Genomic DNA, 18,240 nt, shown 5'->3' on the forward strand with positions numbered 1-18,240 from the left:
AGACGTTCAGCTAGCTAGCTAGCTAGAGTTAGCTCTGTTTCATAACACAGCTTTGAGAATGAGCATTGTTGCCATGGGAAGGTGTTGCACAACCACTATTTGGCTGGCCAGCTGTGCCAGCTGCAGAGGACGATGGCTTTTAGTAACATTAACAGTCAACAATACAGCATTAGCTGGTATTTTTCCAGTAAATCCCTGTGGGGACTATCGATTTGCATAATGGTGATAGTTGTCATGAATCCTGAAGACATGCGTACTTATTAAATTGACATGATAACATATCGTGATGACTGAATAACAGAGGAAAACGATAACTCCTACTGTACAGCGCTTCAGAGAGCTCAATCAGGTGTGTGTACAGTATGTCCGCCATCTTATTTGATCCCCGCTGAGCAGAGGGGACTAGGGCTGGGTATCGATTCGAATTTCAAGAATCGATTCGATTCCGATTCACAAGGTTCAGAATCAATTCGATTCGATTCGGTTAGTGTTACTAAAATTTTTTTAGCTGTAATCTTAATTACATGACTGCCAAGTGATGCAACACATCAATACTAGGGCTGGGTATCGATACTGATTTCCAAAAATGAATGAAGGAATGAATCATTGAATGAATTAATGAACTATTCATTCCTTCATTTATTCATTCATTCATTAAATAAAAGATTGATTTTGGGATTCATGAATCGATTCTGAATCGATGAATCGTTTTTTTTAACCCAGCCCTAGAGGGGACGCAGGAATAGACAAGAGGTACTGTACGCAAGGTTACCGTGGTGACAGGCACGGTATCTACCGGCACACGGACGAGTGTATGTGGCGGACGCCCTGTCATCTGGTCCCAGGTGCCGCACTTAATCACAGCCCCAGACACCTGTTGATAGGTGGGACTCGGTTTTGGAATGGTGTGTGTGTGTGTGTGTGTGTGTGTGTGTGTGTGTGTGTGTGTGTGTGTGTGTGTGTACTGTATGAGATAGTGAAAGAGGTGGATAAGTGATATCCCTCCTATGCTAACCTATTCACACCAGGCTCAAAATAGCTCAGGTACAGCAGGATATAGCTTTACCAGTTAAGACCCAGTTAAGACCCAGTCTAAGACCCATAGAAAGCTTACTGTATCTATTGTCATAAAAGATGATGAAAGTGACCATCAGGTCCCGTGTGTCTAATCTGTGGTCAGCGGGGCAGTGTGTGCTTGGCTGTTTCACTGGGATCACAACAGAGTATGGCGTGATGCAGAGCCCATTACAACACGCGCCCGCACGCACACGCGCACGCCCGTACGCACACACGCATCCCATGACAGATAGGCACAGTAGAAGTCTCATTAAATCATATAAACCACAAGTCTGGCTTTTACCATCTGCAGTCAGCTTTAATTAAATAAGCCCCCTATGGGCAGAATGACACCCTCCGCGCCATGACTGCTGGGCTCTAACAGCCCACCCAGAATGCACCCCGAGCTATTCATCATTGTCTCAGCGTGAGTCAGCAGAAACCGGATCAAACCGTTTCTACCGGTCAACCTGGGGGATACGGCGCAGAGGAATGACCTCTGTGGTCATCGATCCGTGAAACTGCCGCCGAGACAATAACGGTCATTGACGTTTGCTAATCGTTGTAATTATGTGAGGCGTTTTATAAGCTCGTCTCAGGATTCCGACCTCCTTCTAATTCTCGTTGCAAACAGGTGCGTTTTCCCGTCAGACCACCTGTTCCGACAGCCTACTGCAACAAGCTGGATCTGTGCTTAGAAAGCCGATTTCAATTAAATAAAAAGAGTTTATTTCAATTAAGACCCCCCCCTTCCCTCCCCCCTCCACACACACACAAATAGAGGAAGTAACTGACCTTTGACCCTGAGGCGGTGTCCACAGTGGAGGAGGTGACGGCGGTGGAGGCCTCGCTGATGGTGCTGGAGGGCCGCAGGTCTCCGCCTCCTCCCGGGGGCTTGGACATGCGGCCGGCGGGCCTGTCCAGAGACAGAGGGAGGGGCAGGGCGTTACACACAGCCATGACAGACTGGCCAGAGCGTACAGGAACGAAGACTTGTGCCGGATTTGTTGGCCGCTCCCAGGATGTGTGTGTGGGGGGGGGGGTCTTTGCATCTACAGTATGTGTTGTGTGTGTGGGAGGAGACGTGCCCTATTGTGTGCGTTTCCCTTTGTGTGTGTGTGTGTGTGTGTGTGTGTGTGTGTGTGTGTGTGTGTGTGTGTGTGTGTGTGTGTGTGTGTGTGTGTGTGTGTGCGTGTGTGTGCGTGTGCGTACCGGATCTATTCTCCCTTTCAAGCCCTCAGGTAAGCAACGGGTAACATCACCCTCCCTATACACTGTTGGGTTTCATTACAGGTACGATAATGACACCAGACTCGTCTTTGATGCATCGTGGAGTCTAATGCACTGCATGTAGCAGGTTATGTAACCGCATGTCACAATGAAAGGAATCCACTTCATATGGAGTTCATGACTGCAGTACATCTACAATACCTGAATAATTGATTTGAAAAGTAACTTTTTGGTAACCCCAATAGGCTCTGTGCACCAGCTCCACTACTTCCTGAGAGTCACTTGGCATCTTTATTTCCTGTCCTATATGATTGGCCTAAGTGATTAATCAGGTGTGCGGAAGACCCAGCGCACACCTGATTAATCACTTAATCCAATCATATTGGACAGGAAATAAAGAAGCCAAGTGACTTTCAGGAAGTAGTGAAGCTGGTGCACAGAGCCTATTAGATGTGGTTCATGCTGCAGTGGTATGAGGTTTGTATCTGTAGCTGAGCATGATTTAGGTCTACTCTGCAATAACATCTTCCTCAAGACACTGAGAAGGTCTACTTCTGAGGGCAACTATTTACCCACAGAATACGTACAATAGGTCAGCCGCTCGAGTTGAGTGTGTTTAATAATGAATGAAAGACTGAGTGTCAGTTGAGTGAAACACATTTCGCCTCTGGCTCCGACGTTGGGTTAGACACTAATTGGCTTAGTCGGTCTTCACCTCACACCGGGTTCACCTCACCTCACACTGGGCAGCGTACTTCCTCAGATTCTCTGGAGACACCGGTCTAATTCACCGATACTACAGCACACAGAAAACTACTAGAAAGTGATTTGGCTGCGTGCGGCCAACGTGCCTGACTAGCAAGACTCTGCTGCAGCGTGGCTCGCTATTAGCCTAGGACTGCACCGACGAGCTAGCAACCGAGCTGGCCAGCTGGATCTCAAGAGTCGATATGCAGCCTTTAAGGATGCTGATGAAATTAGAAGATCCCTTGACTTTCCGTGGGGTGGGGGGGCTAGATGTAACAAGGTTGAGAACCTTGTTAGGGGAGAGGGGAGGAAGGTTGGGTAGGAGAGGAAGGTAGGAGAGGAAGGTAGGGTAGGAGAAGAAGGTAGGGTAGGAGAGGAAGGTAGGGTAGGAGAGGAAGGCAGGGTAGGAGAGGAAGGCAGGGTAGGAGAGGAAGGTAGGGTAGGAGAGGAAGGTAGGGTAGGAGAGGAAGGCAGGGTAGGAGAGGAAGGTAGGGTAGGAGAGGAAGGTAGGGTAGGAGAGGAAGGTAGGGTAGGTGGGATGTGGAGAGGAGAGGGTGGGGAGGTGAGGTTGGTGCATGGCGTGTCGAACCGGGGGGGTGGGGGAAAGAAGATCCGATATTGTTAACTTTCTTGTCAAAGAAGTTGCCAAAATCATCAGGAAGAAGGGAGGAGTTGGGAGAAGGAGCTGGACTCCCCCCAATATCTAATCCTTAATCAGAAATAAATCCAGTTTCAAAAAGAAAGCTGAAAGCCGTCATCTGGAAAGAAATAAGGTTTAGCCCAGTTTGACTTTTGCCTCGACTATGATGCAGTAGTTTTTGGTGTTAGCTATTTGGTTTGTTGGCTGCAAATACAAATACAGCTCTCAAATGAGCTGCAACTTGTAATTTATTTTAATGCCGTCTCATTTTTTATTATTTTTTCTTGTTTTGAATAATTATTCCCTTGTTGATTGTCTTTTATGTGGACCCCAGGAAGAATAGTCTTCACTATGGTGATGACTAATGGGGATCTGTTTAAATAAACAAATAAACAAGTACATACTGTAGCATATGACCACATAGGCAATAACCACACAGATAACTAGTAGAGAATGATACGACAGGAAATAACCAAGTATGGCAGCCAAATCTGTGATACCACAAAAAAGACACTATTAACCACTACAGATCCCAAACGACCACTGACAAACAAAACGTTGATGACATTGCATGACCACCAACCACAAAATGGCGCCCCACCGCAAAGCTAAACTGTGGGAACAGTTGGAGTCGTCATTATGATAGTGAGAGAAGCAGGCAGGCGGCCGCTCCCTTTATGTGCCACCAGTCACGGCGCATCTCTAAATCCTTTTGATTCCTGTCCAAAGGAAAACATTGTCGAACAGCGGGATAAATTACCTATTAATCCTCAGTGGTGGCAGTGCTCCTCTGGTCAGCACACACACACACACACACACACAGGCATGCACACAAACACCCGCACACACACAGACACACACACACATACACACACCCACACCCACACAGACATGCACACACACACACATGCACACACACACACAAACACACACACACACACACAAACACACACACAGACACACACGCACACATACACACACCCACACCCACACAGACGTGCACACACACGCACACACACACACACAAACCCACACAAATCCAGAGTTACAATGCATCCTCATGGCTTCGGCCCTCCATCCAACAACCACCACAGGGTTCATGCAGGCACAGACAAAGCAACCAATCCCATTGGACACAAACTTCAGAATCAGATGGAGCTCATTTGCCAGGTCCAAATGTAAATCTCAATGATGGCGTGTGGGCGAGAGACGAATGGACCTGGATACTTTTAGATTTTAGAACAAAGTACCATAGGGTTCCTAGAGGACTGACAAAACAGGCCCCATTGTTCGCTCAGCGGTCGAAAGTCTACAAAGCCCTGTTCCTCGTTCAGTCACACAGAGGAGATTGAGACCCTCCCCAGAACTTTCTTGAAGATTAGACTAAAATTAAAAGAAAACCTTCCTTTACCATCCATAACAACTAATACTTAGGAGTCTCCAGGCGAGGATATTGTGGGATCCAATTTACTCTTGGATTTGTCATTGTGAGGGAGCTACAGTACGAGGCTGTGTTGTCGGTACTAGCTGTCCCTCTGGGCTAGTACCAGTCCCTCTGGGCTAGTACCAGTCCCTCTGGGCTAGTACTAGTCCCTCTGGGCTCGTACTAGTCCCTCTGGGCTCGTACTTCATACAGTCCAAAACAATGCATGATTTTGATCCAATGCATGCATAAGGACAGTGTTTTCCTTAGCTGTCAAGTGGTATTCCTCTATGGGCTTCTCTCACAGGAGGTGGAGAAAGTTACCTGTCAGAAAGTGATACAGAGCTTTGGGTGTTTGGCCAACTAGAGCATCACCTGGGAGAAATCAACATCCTCCCAGAATGCATTATCCCTACCGCAGCGACTCTGGAAGAATCTAACAACTAAACAGAAGAGACAACCGTTTGAAGTCCTCCCAAACCGTAAACAATGCTACACACACAGTTGCAGACAAAACAACAACCTTGCAGTCTAGACGGATGTAGTGTAGTGCCAAAACTTGACAACTTGGACATGACACAAACCGCAAAAAGCCTTATTATTCCTCAAAGCCTTGTATACTAGAGAAGATGGGTGATGCAAATCTCCCATCTCAATCTCGGACTTAATCAGCCTGTCAGCGGCATGCAGGAGGAGAGGGGAAAACGCTCTGGCTGGACGATTGGCATTCAGCCAGGCAATCTGGAGACTGACAGAAGAGTCCACTTTCCACCACACAGACTTTATCTCCATCTGAGGGTTCTGGGCCCGGGAGTGAGAAGGAGGGATGGAGCCTTTGGTTTCTGCACTTAACCTCACCCGTCGGTAAAATGTCACCAGCTGTAGGTTTGTTGTAACTCACTGACATATTGTGAATAGAGCAGCCACACAGGGGCTATGATGACGATTTAGGACCCTGGCAGTTGCTCAAGGTTATTGTCTTAAGACAGATATAGGCCTACAGAAGATTGTATAGAGGGCATTTGTGCTAATATTATCAATAAACCACTGCAAAATCTCTTTTCAAAATAGTTTAGTTCCAGCAAGTATGAATGTGTTCATGGACATGATTTCGTACATATTTCCAGATCGCGTGTGGTATTAAATACTCAACACCAGGCCTTGTCGAGGTAGAGGCACACACTTGACGCTCGATTTCTGCCAGAATCCCAGTTGGCTGAAATCGAGCCTGCTGCTGTCATGGCGACAGTCAACAAAAGCTTTGCCGAGCAGGCGGCCAGTGATCCCCGTGTCTGCGAGTCATCACATTGCTAGCATGGCTTTCACTGTGATCACCAGATACCATGGCAATGGGCATGAGAGGGAGAGACAGACACTGTGTGTGTGTGTGTGTGTGTGTGTGTGTGTGTGTGTGTGTGTGTGTGTGTGTGTGTGTGTGTGTGTGTGTGTGTGTGTGTGTGTGTGTGTGTGTGTGTGTGTGTGTGTGTGTGTGTGCGTGTGTGCGTGTGCGTGACAGAGAGAGAGAGAGCGCAAGAGAGCTACTGTGTGTAAGGGAGAGAGCGAGAGATACTGTGGAGATATATATATATACAGTGCTGTGCAAAATCTTAGGCTGCCACCAAAGAAAATAATGTTTAAAGCTATTTATCAGGGCAGTAAGTGTTTATTTGTTTTTTAAAACAATGTATAAACAGGGGTGCAAACCCATGGGGGTTGAAAAAGGTGACAAAGATGTGAACCCCTAGGGGGGTCCGGAGTCCTGCCCCCCCCCCCCCCCGCGATTTTAGCATGAGGATATATGGATTTGTCAAGGTCAATGAGAAGCACTGGCATTTTTATTTTCTCCCTGTATCTTTTCAGGTGCCGGTGTCTCTTTTGCTCCTGCTGTTGGTCTCTTAGGCCTACTGGAACCAGTAGCACATTAGTTTTAGTGACTAAATATAAAGTCTAACAGGTGTGGTTAAAGTGTAATGAATTATCTAAGCGTTTCTCTAGAATTTCCTCCTACACCTGGGAAAGCATGCTGCGCTTTCCCATCGCACAACAGAAAAGCAGGTCTGTTATTAGATTCACATGGAGGATGGGGGAACTCGATCCTTGTAGCCTGGGACATTCATATCCGCCCACTCCACCGAGATCTCAATGTTAACTGGCATTCTGTCGGATAACAAGCTAACATTCTTGTGGATCCTTTCGAGCTTTTGATTTTGGTAGGCTACTATCAGCCTTATAGTTTATCGTGGTAGAAAATAGATGGATGTAGCCTAAGTTCCTGTCATGTTGTTACAGCCCCATACAAATCGTATACAAGCTAAACTGCACTACTTTATAAAACCCCCTCCGCTGTCTTTTTATGATCTAGTTAATGTTACCCATGACTAGCTAAACAGGCCACTAGCTAGCATTGTTAAGTTAGCTCGATACAAGTGCTATCTACTGTAGCAAGACAGTTATAGATAGCATCTCACAGACCCAGACCGCTCCTCCCAGATTTCAAAAACTCTCCAGGCCGACATGAATCACACAAATTACCTATTTTGGATTCAAAACGGCGAATTTCGTCGAAAGATGATTTGTACCCCTGATAAAACTATGGAACAAACACACATAAACATTAATACAAAAAAGTAATACAAATATATTAAGAATAAAAAACAACAGTAACTGGCCATGGTGAAGTCTGAAGAGAATCGGAGGCACTCCTTTATTGAATCATGGACCAAAATATGAATTTCTTGTTTTTAAAAGAAGTTACTATTTCGTGTGGCCTCCCAACACAAAATTGGCTTTGGTACGTATTTTATATAAGGTTTTAAATAACGTGTATTTGTGTTTACTATATTACTGAATATTACTACATTACACTATATTACTGAAAATTAACTAATGAAAATCAGCCATTGCTTTTGAATTGTGGTTCAACAGAATCTTTTTTTTTTTTTTTAACTAATGAAACCGGCCTGGACAAAAATGATGGTACCCCTAGAAAAGGAAATCATTTGACTATAGGGGCATGTTAAACTATGGTGTGTCCTCTAATTAGCATCACAGGTGTCTTCAAACTTGTAATCAGTCAGTCTTCCTATTTAAAGGGTGAAAGTAGTCACGGTGCTGTTTGGTATCATGGTGTGAACCACACTGAACCTGGACCACAGAAAGCAAAGGAGAGAGTTGTCTCAGGAGATTAGAAAGAAAATGATAGACAGCCATGTTAAAGGTAAAAGGCATAAGACCATCTCTCCAGGCAGCTTGATGTTCCTGTGACTACAGTTGCACATATTATTCAGAGGTTTACGGTCCACGGAACTGTAGCCAATCTCCCAGGACGTGATGGCAAGAGGAAAATTGATGACAACTTGAAGAGACGGATAATATGAATGGTCCAGAACCCAGAACAACTTCCAAAGAGATTAGAGGTGAACCCCAAGGTCAAGGTACATCAGTGTCAGATCGCATTTTCCGTCGCTGTTTGAGCCAAAGTGGACTTCATGGAAGACGACCGAGGAGGACACCACTGTTGAAAGCAAATCATAAAAAAGCGAGACTGGAATTTGCCAAAATGCATATCGACAAGCCACAAAGCTTCTGGGAGAATGTCCCTTGGACAGATGAGACAAAACTGGAGCTTTTTGGCAAGTCACGTCAGCTCTATGTTCATAGACGCAAAAATGAAGCATACAAAGAAAAAAACACTGCACATACAGTACTGTGAAACATGGAGGAGGCTTGGTTATGTTCTGGGGCTGCTTTGCTGCATCTGGCGCAGGGTGTCTTGAATCTGTTCAGGGTACAATGACATCTCAAGACTATCAAGGCCTTCTGGAGTGAAATGTGCTTCCCAGTGTCAGAAAGCTTGGTCTCAGTCGCAGGTCATGGGTCCTCCAACAGGATAATGACCCAAAACACACAGATAAAAACCCACAAGAACCTAAGAGCAAAACATTGGACTATTCTGAAGTGACCTTCTATGATCCCTGATCTAAATCATATGGAACATCTGTGGAAGGAGATGAAACATGCAGTCTGGAGAAGGCACCCTTCAAGCCTAAGACAGCTGGAGCAGTTTGCTCACGAGGAGTGGGCCAAAATACCTGTTGACATGTGCAGAAGTCTCATTGAGAGTTACAGAAGTCGCTTCACTGCAGTGATTGCCTCAAAAGATTGTGCAACAAAATATTAAGTTAAGGGTACCATCAGCTTTGTTCAGGCCAGTTTCATTATTATTTTTTATTTTTTTTATGATTCTGTTTAACCACAATTCAAAAGCAATGGCTGATTTTCATTAGTTAATTTTCAGTCAATTCTTATTTATTATTACTTTTATCAGTTTCAAGTTATTTCAGTTACCTTTGTGGGTTTCTCTTTCTTTAACAGAAAGGTACCAACAATTTTGTCCACGTCTGTATATATATACAGAGAGAGAGAGAGAGAGAGACAGACATTTTGGCACTAAACTAACTACTGCACTGACTCTTTTGTTGTCTAATTGCACTACTACTTTTGCAGTAAATTTATATCACTGCACTTTACGAGTCCTGTCATGCCTGTCCTGTCCTGTCCTGTCCTGTCATGCCCTGTCCTGTCCTGTCCTTGCACTTGTCCATTGTTGTATTGTTGTAAGCACCACAGAGTTGGAAAACATCCCTATGTATGTAAAGTACAATGGCAATAAACGAGAGAGATAGCGAGAGAGACCGGGAAAGAGCTAGTGTGTGTGTGTGTGTGCGTGCGTGCGTGCGAGCGAGTGAGAAAGAGATAGCACGAGAGAGAGAGATATAATGTAGTGTGCAAGAGCGAGATAAATAAAGCCAGTCCATAACACACTCAGACGGTGAGGTAAACAAACTTAGACACACACTCAGACTCAGACGGGTTGAGAAGTTATTCCACTTGCGCTATTCCAAAATAAGACGCGACAAGAGACTCTTAGGAGCTGTAGACCTGACACTTTAGGCTCGCCCAGCTCTGATAGCCTCAGTGCCAGTCTGCTCTGACCCGCTCATAATCACCTGAGACGAGGTTTCAACTCCACTTTGACAGCCTGTTAGCTGATGCCCCCGTCAAGGGGGATTTAATGGGGCACTTAACTTAAAATCTATTTTTCTATGTTTTCATCAAATCATCATGCATATATGATGAAAAAAAAGGCTATTTTCACATCGTACTGTAAGACTTGTGGCTGTATATATCAACCTGGACATATACAGTAGGCTAGAGCTAGGTCCTTGTGCAAAAAGGTTTCATTAGATTATTCTAGAGCAGGGGTCTGCAACCATGCATCTCTTGAGTTCCTCTCTCCAGTGGCTCCAATAGAAATTCACCTTAATGCAGGAAATGGAAGTGTTAGATGCTCAACATTTCCTGGGAGAAGGCCCCCAGACCCCCCCCCCCCCCCCGGGGTGTGTACTGCCAGGCCTGGAAAAAAATCTAGATGGAACACTTCCTGCCTACATTATAAGGCCCAGTCAGGTTTTTCACATCTATTCTTTGCCCAAAAAATGGAAGCTATGTGGGTGTACAGTACACCAATTTCACATGATTTAAATTAGTCATTTCAGTCAAGTACAAAATAACAGCTGCACCTGTGTTTGGCGTGAGTCAAGAAAAATGTGGCATATGAAATTCACTCCTACACACACATCTGCATACACTCACGTACGGCACACACATGTGCACGCACACACACACACACACACAATGGAGGCTAAGTGGCGGGCCCTCTGTCCTGTTCTCGCTGTGTATGTGGTGGGGTTGCAGGCTGAGTGCTGGTGACACATTATCTGAGTGGCTGGTATGGGCCCGCACGCCCACAGAGCTGCTAATGAGACAGATCCATCAGAACACGGCCGCGGAATGTGCACTCGCCGTCTCTGCCAGAGAGATGGAGGGATGGAGATGGAGATGGACGACAGAGAGAGAGAGAGGGAGATGGACGACAGAGAGAGAGAGAGGGAGATGGAGAGGGGGCGGGGAGAGAGAATATGAGAGAGCAAGTGAGAGAAAAAATAGATTGTGTGTGTGTGTGTGTGTGTGTGTGTGTGTGTGTGTTGTGTGTGTGTGTGTGTGTGCATGCGTGCACGTGACTTAGAGAGAGCTGGAGAGCAGAGAGAGAAAGAGAGCAGAGAGGGAGCAATAGATTGATAGAAAGAGAGAGAGAGAGAGAAAGAGAGAGAGAGAGAGAAAGAGAGAGAGAGAAAGAGAGAAGAGAGAGAGAGAGAGAGAGAGAGAGCGAGAGAGAGAGAGAAAGAGAGAGAGAGAGAGAGAGAGAGAGAGAGAGCGAGAGAGAGAAAGAGAGAGAGAGAGAGAGAGAGAGAGAGAGAGAGAGAGAGAGGTGGGCACTAGGCTGGTGAGCCTGTGTGTTTTAATGTGCTACTTTTGTTAGATTCTCAACTATATAATGCCAGCAAGTAATTATGAAGAGCAGATTCCCGCTGATTCATTTACAGAGACTTCGGCAGAGAGGTTGCCAGGTTGGTGTTGTTTCACGTAGTCTGGATTGAATCGGATTGGCCGGGAGAATCTCCCGTCGCCACTGATTGGGCAGTAATAAACTAATGACAAGGCTTATCCCCAAAACCTTGGAAACATCAGGTGAGTCGGACTACATAGACCCTAACAGGGTAAAACAAGGCAGAAATCCTACAGTAACAACAATAAAACACTCTGTTCTCCATCTCCAAGCATTTCATCTCTAGACCATCTCACCCAAAGGGCACGACTACGTTTGCGCATAGTCCTTTGTAATTTCCTGTGTAGTTTTGTGTCCGACCAAACGTATTCCAGCAGAATGTCCCACAGAGTCGCCAGCCTTCTCAAATCTCTGTCATCCTGTGCCAGCTTCGGCCCCGCAGGCAACAGAGGGGGGGGGGTTGGACCTTTGGTCGAAGCCAAAGGTTCACTGATCTGATCTCCAGGCTTATGACTAACGTGAGGCCATAGCGAGAGAGAGGGGCTCCGAGGAATTAGCTCAGGACACAGATGCTGAGAGCAGAACAAAGGATTGATAGATAAGGGGTGGAGACCCACAGAGAGAGAGAGAGGGAGAGAGACAGCAGGGGGGGATGAGAGAGGGAGAGATGAGAGGTGGAGGTGCAGAGGGGGAGACAGCGGGGGGAAATGAAAGAGAGGAAGAAATGGGAGACGAAAAGCTGCAATGTGACATCTCGCTCGCGCTCTGAGCTTGAGCGCCACTGCTCCGAATCAAGGGGATTTGGCGTCCATTTCCGTTCTTCAGATCATGAACCTGTGACGTCTACCGTGGTTTCAAGGTTCATCAACGTTTGAAGTGTAAAATAATCTTCCATCGACCGACAGTCTGACATTTAAGACATGTTCATGTTTTGTAGGGCGCTTAGTTATGTAATTCTATTTCTATTCTATTTCATAGGCTTTTGTACTCTTTATCCCCATGGAAGCCAGCAAGTTATAGAGAAAACCGCCAACTCGCAAAACTGAAAGAACATGACCAAGCAAGATGGAGACTAGCCATGACTAAGTACAATGAATGCACACTGGTTGCTACCCATGAGCATGTATACATAAAGAACATCCTATTTGAGTAAACACACCAACACTTGCTTCATAATCTCACTGTTACTCAACACTAGCATCTTTCATTAGCTGTTACACCCCGTCAACACAAAGTCACACAAAAAACTAACAGTTCAAAGACTCCACCTCCAAGATTTGATCATAAAACAATTAGATTAGATTAGTTTAGATTACATTACATGTAGATTACATTAAGACTACTAGTTCATGCCAATGTAGCTTCTCCATTGTAAGGGCCTCTTCGTTCGCGGTCTGTGCTCTCTGCATAGGAAGCCCTTGCGGTCTGAGGCATTGTCAGTAATGTATGCGAATCAAATCCCTCCTGTAGAGTTTTAGTTGAGTTTCAAATAGATGAATCACAAATAGATCCACATCGCTGACATGCCTGAAGAGTCGCTGCACACCACAGGCATTCTGGGAACAATACACGGCCGTCAGCACCAGAAGGGTCGGGAGTAAAGAGAGGTACTTACTGTTCCTGGAGGATAAAATCCACGCTCTCCGAAGACACCTGTCCCGTCACGGGGTGCCGAAACGCTGTGGCCCTCTGGTTATGACTGGGACGATGGGACAGGAGAGCGGGAGTGGTGTGTTTGTGTGTGGGGGAGGAGGGGGGAGGGGGGGGTGGAGAGAGAAACAAAGTTGAAATTAGCAACCATGGCTGTCGAGTCACACTGTGGTCATCGCAATGGATTTCCACTCATCTGTTCGCATGGAGACATGAGCTGATCTTTCCTAAGTGGGGTGGCTTTGTAGGTTTGATACCCCCCCCCACACCCACACCCCCACTCCAGCCCCCTCTCTCCTCCACCCTGGCCTCTGACCGTCCCAGGCGCGTGTAGAATGTGTAGAAAGGCTGCGGGCCTCATTCGGGGCGGATCCTAACCTAAATTCCCCCCACCCCACCACAGTGTCCGGCTCGGCACAAAACACCAGCCGGGAGAGTGGACCTGACCTGGGCTCGGGCTCCGATCAATATCAGTCTCTTTACGAGTTGGAAAAGCTAGAGAGCGTCGTCTGAACGGCCGGTGCCCTGATGGAGCCGATGACAGCCGGTCTATTTGAGGCGACACTCAACGGTAGAAAGTGAGAATCGGAGAACCCCGTTTGTCATTCTCTTTTGTCGATAGATAGATAGATGGATGGGTCGATCGATCGATCTAGACCTATCGTAACACCGTACGCGTCATCATTCCCAGGTTTCCCTTAAAACCAGGCTGTACAATTATTAACCGTTATTTAAGATCGATAGACCTATTATTACACTATACGTATCATCATTACCAGATTACCCATAAAACTAGGCTGTAGTATTGTTAAACTTTATACTGTATAGGTAAGTGATTTAAGAACAATTTCTTATTTACAATGATGACCTTTGCAAAGAAAGAGGGGGGATACAGTACAGTAGCCTAGGCAACAATACAAAATCATCAAACGACAGAACAACATATACAAAGTGAATCAATATACTGTAGTAAGTCCCAAAAAGTCTGAGTTAAAAAGCATCAATGTCCATTATGTAACTGCCCAGAGCAGGATTCGAATCCACGCTCTCTTGTGAGGCCGACACGCTAACAGTTGCGGCAATAGAGACATCCCTCTTGGAGGGACTGTTAGCGCTCCTTTGAGGAGTGAGTTTAACTACTTGCTACCACTACCTGGGACTCACGAGGACACTGTCACTCTGTATATAAACGTACACGCACCACAACAGGGACTTCTACAGTAGACATAAACACAGTTCTTAACAAGTACCTCTTCACAACATAACTCCCTCTACCCACTCTGAAACACACTCCCCAAAGATCCCTTCACGCTTCAAGCACCACTGTCTTTCTGCCGCTTCCGTCAGTGTCAGGGCTGATGTGTCACGGCGGCTAAGAGCTCACTTCCTGGTTTTGAAGAGCGGGACCTACTCTGTTCCAATCCGCTGGGGAAGAGGACTGTGTAGAGGCTGCTGGTGGTCTGTCTGGCTGACAGGCAGACACACACACTGTGCACAAAATGTACACCTGAGGGGATACATTGCATGTGTGTGTGTGCATGTGTACCTCAGTTAAAGGGGGTTCTGAGCATAGAGATGAATGTCAGTTTTAGGGTTCCGGTACATTCTGGATGAGCTACAGAGCGACAAGTCATAACAGACGTCTTTCCAGAGCATAGCACCTTCACTTCACAGAGCGCTACGAGTCATGAGTTATGAGTTATGAATAAAGACGTTCTCTCAGGGCCTCATCAAATTCAACAGCCAGAGTAATAATATCACAGCTATGTCATCGCTGTGGTACTAGTAAACATCTACAGCAGGGTCAATACTGTAGGAATTACAGCTGGTACACCATGTTTTGGTTTCTGTGCACATGTGGTCTAGTCAGGAGAAAATACCCAATATCTGACACTAGATATGAATGGAATATGGCACTGACAGCACTTGAAGCCATTTTCTATGGTGGCGGTATGTTTCATGAGAGTGGGTCCAAAATTGTCCCAAGACAGTGAGGGTGATCTGACCAAATGCATGCTGACATTCACCCTAGTTTTAGGTCTTGGTAGCGTTAAACATAAGCGCTGACAGAAATGTGATGGATTAGCTCTCTCTTTCATTGGGTGTAGGAAGGAACAGGATAGAAGCACTTTCCCAACAGAACTACTTTCACACAGGTGGAGCAGAAGCCTGAGTCAGACAACGACCCGATTACAGAACAGTACGCTTCGTCTCGTTAAGAGGCCGATGGAAGTAAACACACTCAACTCTGGTGTTAAGCACTGAACTCCAGCCATGTGGTGCTGTATTCATCTACTGTGATCAGGCGCATGTCGTGAGTATGGCAGTATTGTTGTGAGTATGGCAGTATTGTTGTAAGTACTGAAGTGTACGTGTATGGCAGAGGTGCACAGAAACGGAGATGTGGCAGCCATGATAGCTTCTCTGTGTCATATCAACCGGCGACGCTCACTAGAGCAACCTAAAACCATCGCTTGATCTACGTTCCCTTAATCCTACTTTCACTACAGGCATATCCGATTCTCCCATGGGCCCGTGGCGAGGAGGGTGGAAGCGAGACGCGTTTGAGAGCTCCCTGCCCAACGCCGTTGGGCGTGATGCGATTTACGCGCTGTGATCTGTCAGTGCCCGTGCACTCAGGCCTGCCAGCTTCCTGTTAGCGGTAAAGGAACGCGTTCGACTCCTTTTGCTGCACGGACTCAAGTCAGCTGTAAATACATGCAACTTGAATTCATTTCAAAATTTTAAATATCAGAAAATCCTGCTGATTTTACCCATTCGAACAGCGATATTCCCATTCGAATGGAATCACTTTTGTAAAGATTAAAGTAATTTTCAACTTTCAGCTAGTTGGCTGTCACTTTCCCTTTAATGAAGTAGTTGTCTAGCACTGCCAGAGAGACAGGCCATAGGGTCTGGACCAGCCAGTGAAGCGTTTTAGCGCGTGCAGACTGTTAGCTCTGAATGGGGTCCATATGTGCAGTTGAGAGGATCTGGTGTCAGCCTATGTGACCCACTCGCTCGGTATTCACGGGACATTTCGGAGTGGCAGGTGGCAGACGTACGTTTACATGTGACAGTAGTCTGCTCTGACAGCAGTCGCAGAACCGTACACAACAACACAGAGTACACGCCACAGACGCACATGGATATGTGAACCTGCACACGCACACACACACTCTGGAGGGATCAAGCAATATGGAACCATGGTAACACAGCCAAATATCAGCTATTAATATGGTCACACGGCCAAATATCAGCTATTAATATGGTCACACGGCCAAATATCAGCTATCAATGCACCTGACGCATGTCATCTCCTTGCTCCAGAAACTATTATCACCACCTCTCTAAGTCCACTCCTTAACTCCCAGGGAAAGTCTTGTTTGTCCAACGTCATTCTCTCTCAGTTTCAAGGGCCTCTTACTACGTCTGGGAGTGGACAGTTAACGTCTTGGAGTGGATAGTTATGTCATTACAGTTTAATCAAGACTTGTTTGCCAGACAGCCTTGTCCAATTAGTGCCAATGTTCCTCAACATCAACTCAGTCTAGAAGGGTTCTTTCTAGAAGACAGCTCTCTATTAGCTTAAACACAAGGAAGATGGACTGGACAACATTGGGTGATTGTCTGAAGAAAAAAACTGAAAAAACGTTTTAACTTGTTTTTTCAGGACACACTAACTTGTCCTTGTCAGTTTCTGAGTAAACTCTAAATGGCAGTGTGGCACTTAAGTTAACTTAACACGTACATACACACACACACCTCCCAAGTGATTAATATTTCCAAGGCGGGATCGCTGGCTTTGAACTACAACACTCCCGAGCATTTGTCTCCATATCTAGTGACACGGGACAACTGGCCATGGTTCGATAGTGTGCGACAAGACAAATTGCTTCAACATATTTATTTGGTGAGTGGGTGTGTTTACAATGAAAGGTCACGTTTATTTAAAGTTAAAAGCTTTCCGGATGAAATGGGCCTGAAATGCGGAGAGGCGAGGAGCAATAATTATAATAGAGCAAGGTCATTCATATTTATTATAATAGAGCAAGGTCATTCATATTCAGAGCACAGTGGAGAAGACAGGTGTTTCTCTCTCTCTCTCTCTCTCTCTCTCTCTCTCTCTCTCTCTCTCTCTCCCTCTCTCTCTCCCTCTCTCCCTCTCTCCCTCCCTCCCTCCCTCAGCAGTGTGTGAACGTGTGTTCTACGTTTAGTACGCTGTGAATCAGCCAACCATTAGCCCTCCTGCCCACTCACTGCCTGTTGTTGAAAGGTTGAAGAACCTCAGATGATAAAAATCATACATTCAGAGCTGGGAGAATAATATCAGCACTCATATTCACTCATACACGACAACTCCATAACACAACATGTGTTTTCAAAGTTTGGTATTCGTAACAGTGCAATGAACACGCACACACTGCACTACACACTACACACAACCATACACAATCACTGTAAAATGAACAATTGATAGCACAACTTGAGAAAAAAGTCCACTGGATTAAGATCCTCCCAGTCTCAGATGGTGGCAGCAGCACACAGCTCTGCTGAGACAACCTACCCCTGTCATCACCATGTCCAAACACTCAGCTGGCACCACATCATATATCTCCACCACCAACAGACAAACCTCCTCCTGAAAGACCTGAGACTGAGATTGAGACTGAGATTTATCTGTGGGTACAAAATGTGCCTGTCAAGAAAAAAAACCTCCGCCCCAGCGACAAGAGAAACTCAGTGGAAGGGTGTAGCATGGTCCAACTTAGAACCCATTCAATTTTGGAACAGATCCGAAGCACGGGTCGGGTCCACGGGCAGCCCAAACACAGATTGATGGCAGTCAGACAGTCACAGGAATATAACTGAGATATTTGCATTGTATAACAAACTAGAGATGGGTACAATTTCTGGGGGAATTGTTTAGGAAGAAAGGAGGCGGCCGCCTCCGTCAAATTCCTTGCTGTCCCCCTCCCCACCCCTCCGCAGTGCCTAATGGTGGTGGGGCCCACAGAGATTGTTGTGTATAGGGTCCAGAATTTGGTGCCACGCCCCTGGGTGTAGCATGGGCAAACTTACAAC

At 46.0% G+C, this 18,240-nt stretch overlaps 1 protein-coding gene across 8 annotated transcripts in view; it reads right to left on the reverse strand.

Annotated features, from left to right (window-relative positions):
* Positions 1-18,240, reverse strand: part of plekha7a (pleckstrin homology domain containing, family A member 7a) — a 99,240-nt gene that overhangs the window by 34,986 nt on the left and 46,014 nt on the right. For all 8 annotated transcript variants that reach the window (XM_084450688.1, XM_084450687.1, XM_084450686.1 and 5 more), the window contains 2 exons: positions 13,121-13,204; positions 1,852-1,972 (listed from right to left, as the gene is read on the reverse strand). In XM_084450688.1, coding sequence (XP_084306814.1) covers positions 1,852-1,972; positions 13,121-13,204 — 205 coding nt within the window. The remainder of the gene's footprint in view (positions 1-1,851; positions 1,973-13,120; positions 13,205-18,240) is intronic.

Source organism: Borostomias antarcticus (genome assembly GCF_949987555.1).
Source record: "Borostomias antarcticus genome assembly, chromosome: 16".
NCBI classification, from domain to species: Eukaryota; Metazoa; Chordata; class Actinopteri; order Stomiiformes; family Stomiidae; genus Borostomias; species Borostomias antarcticus.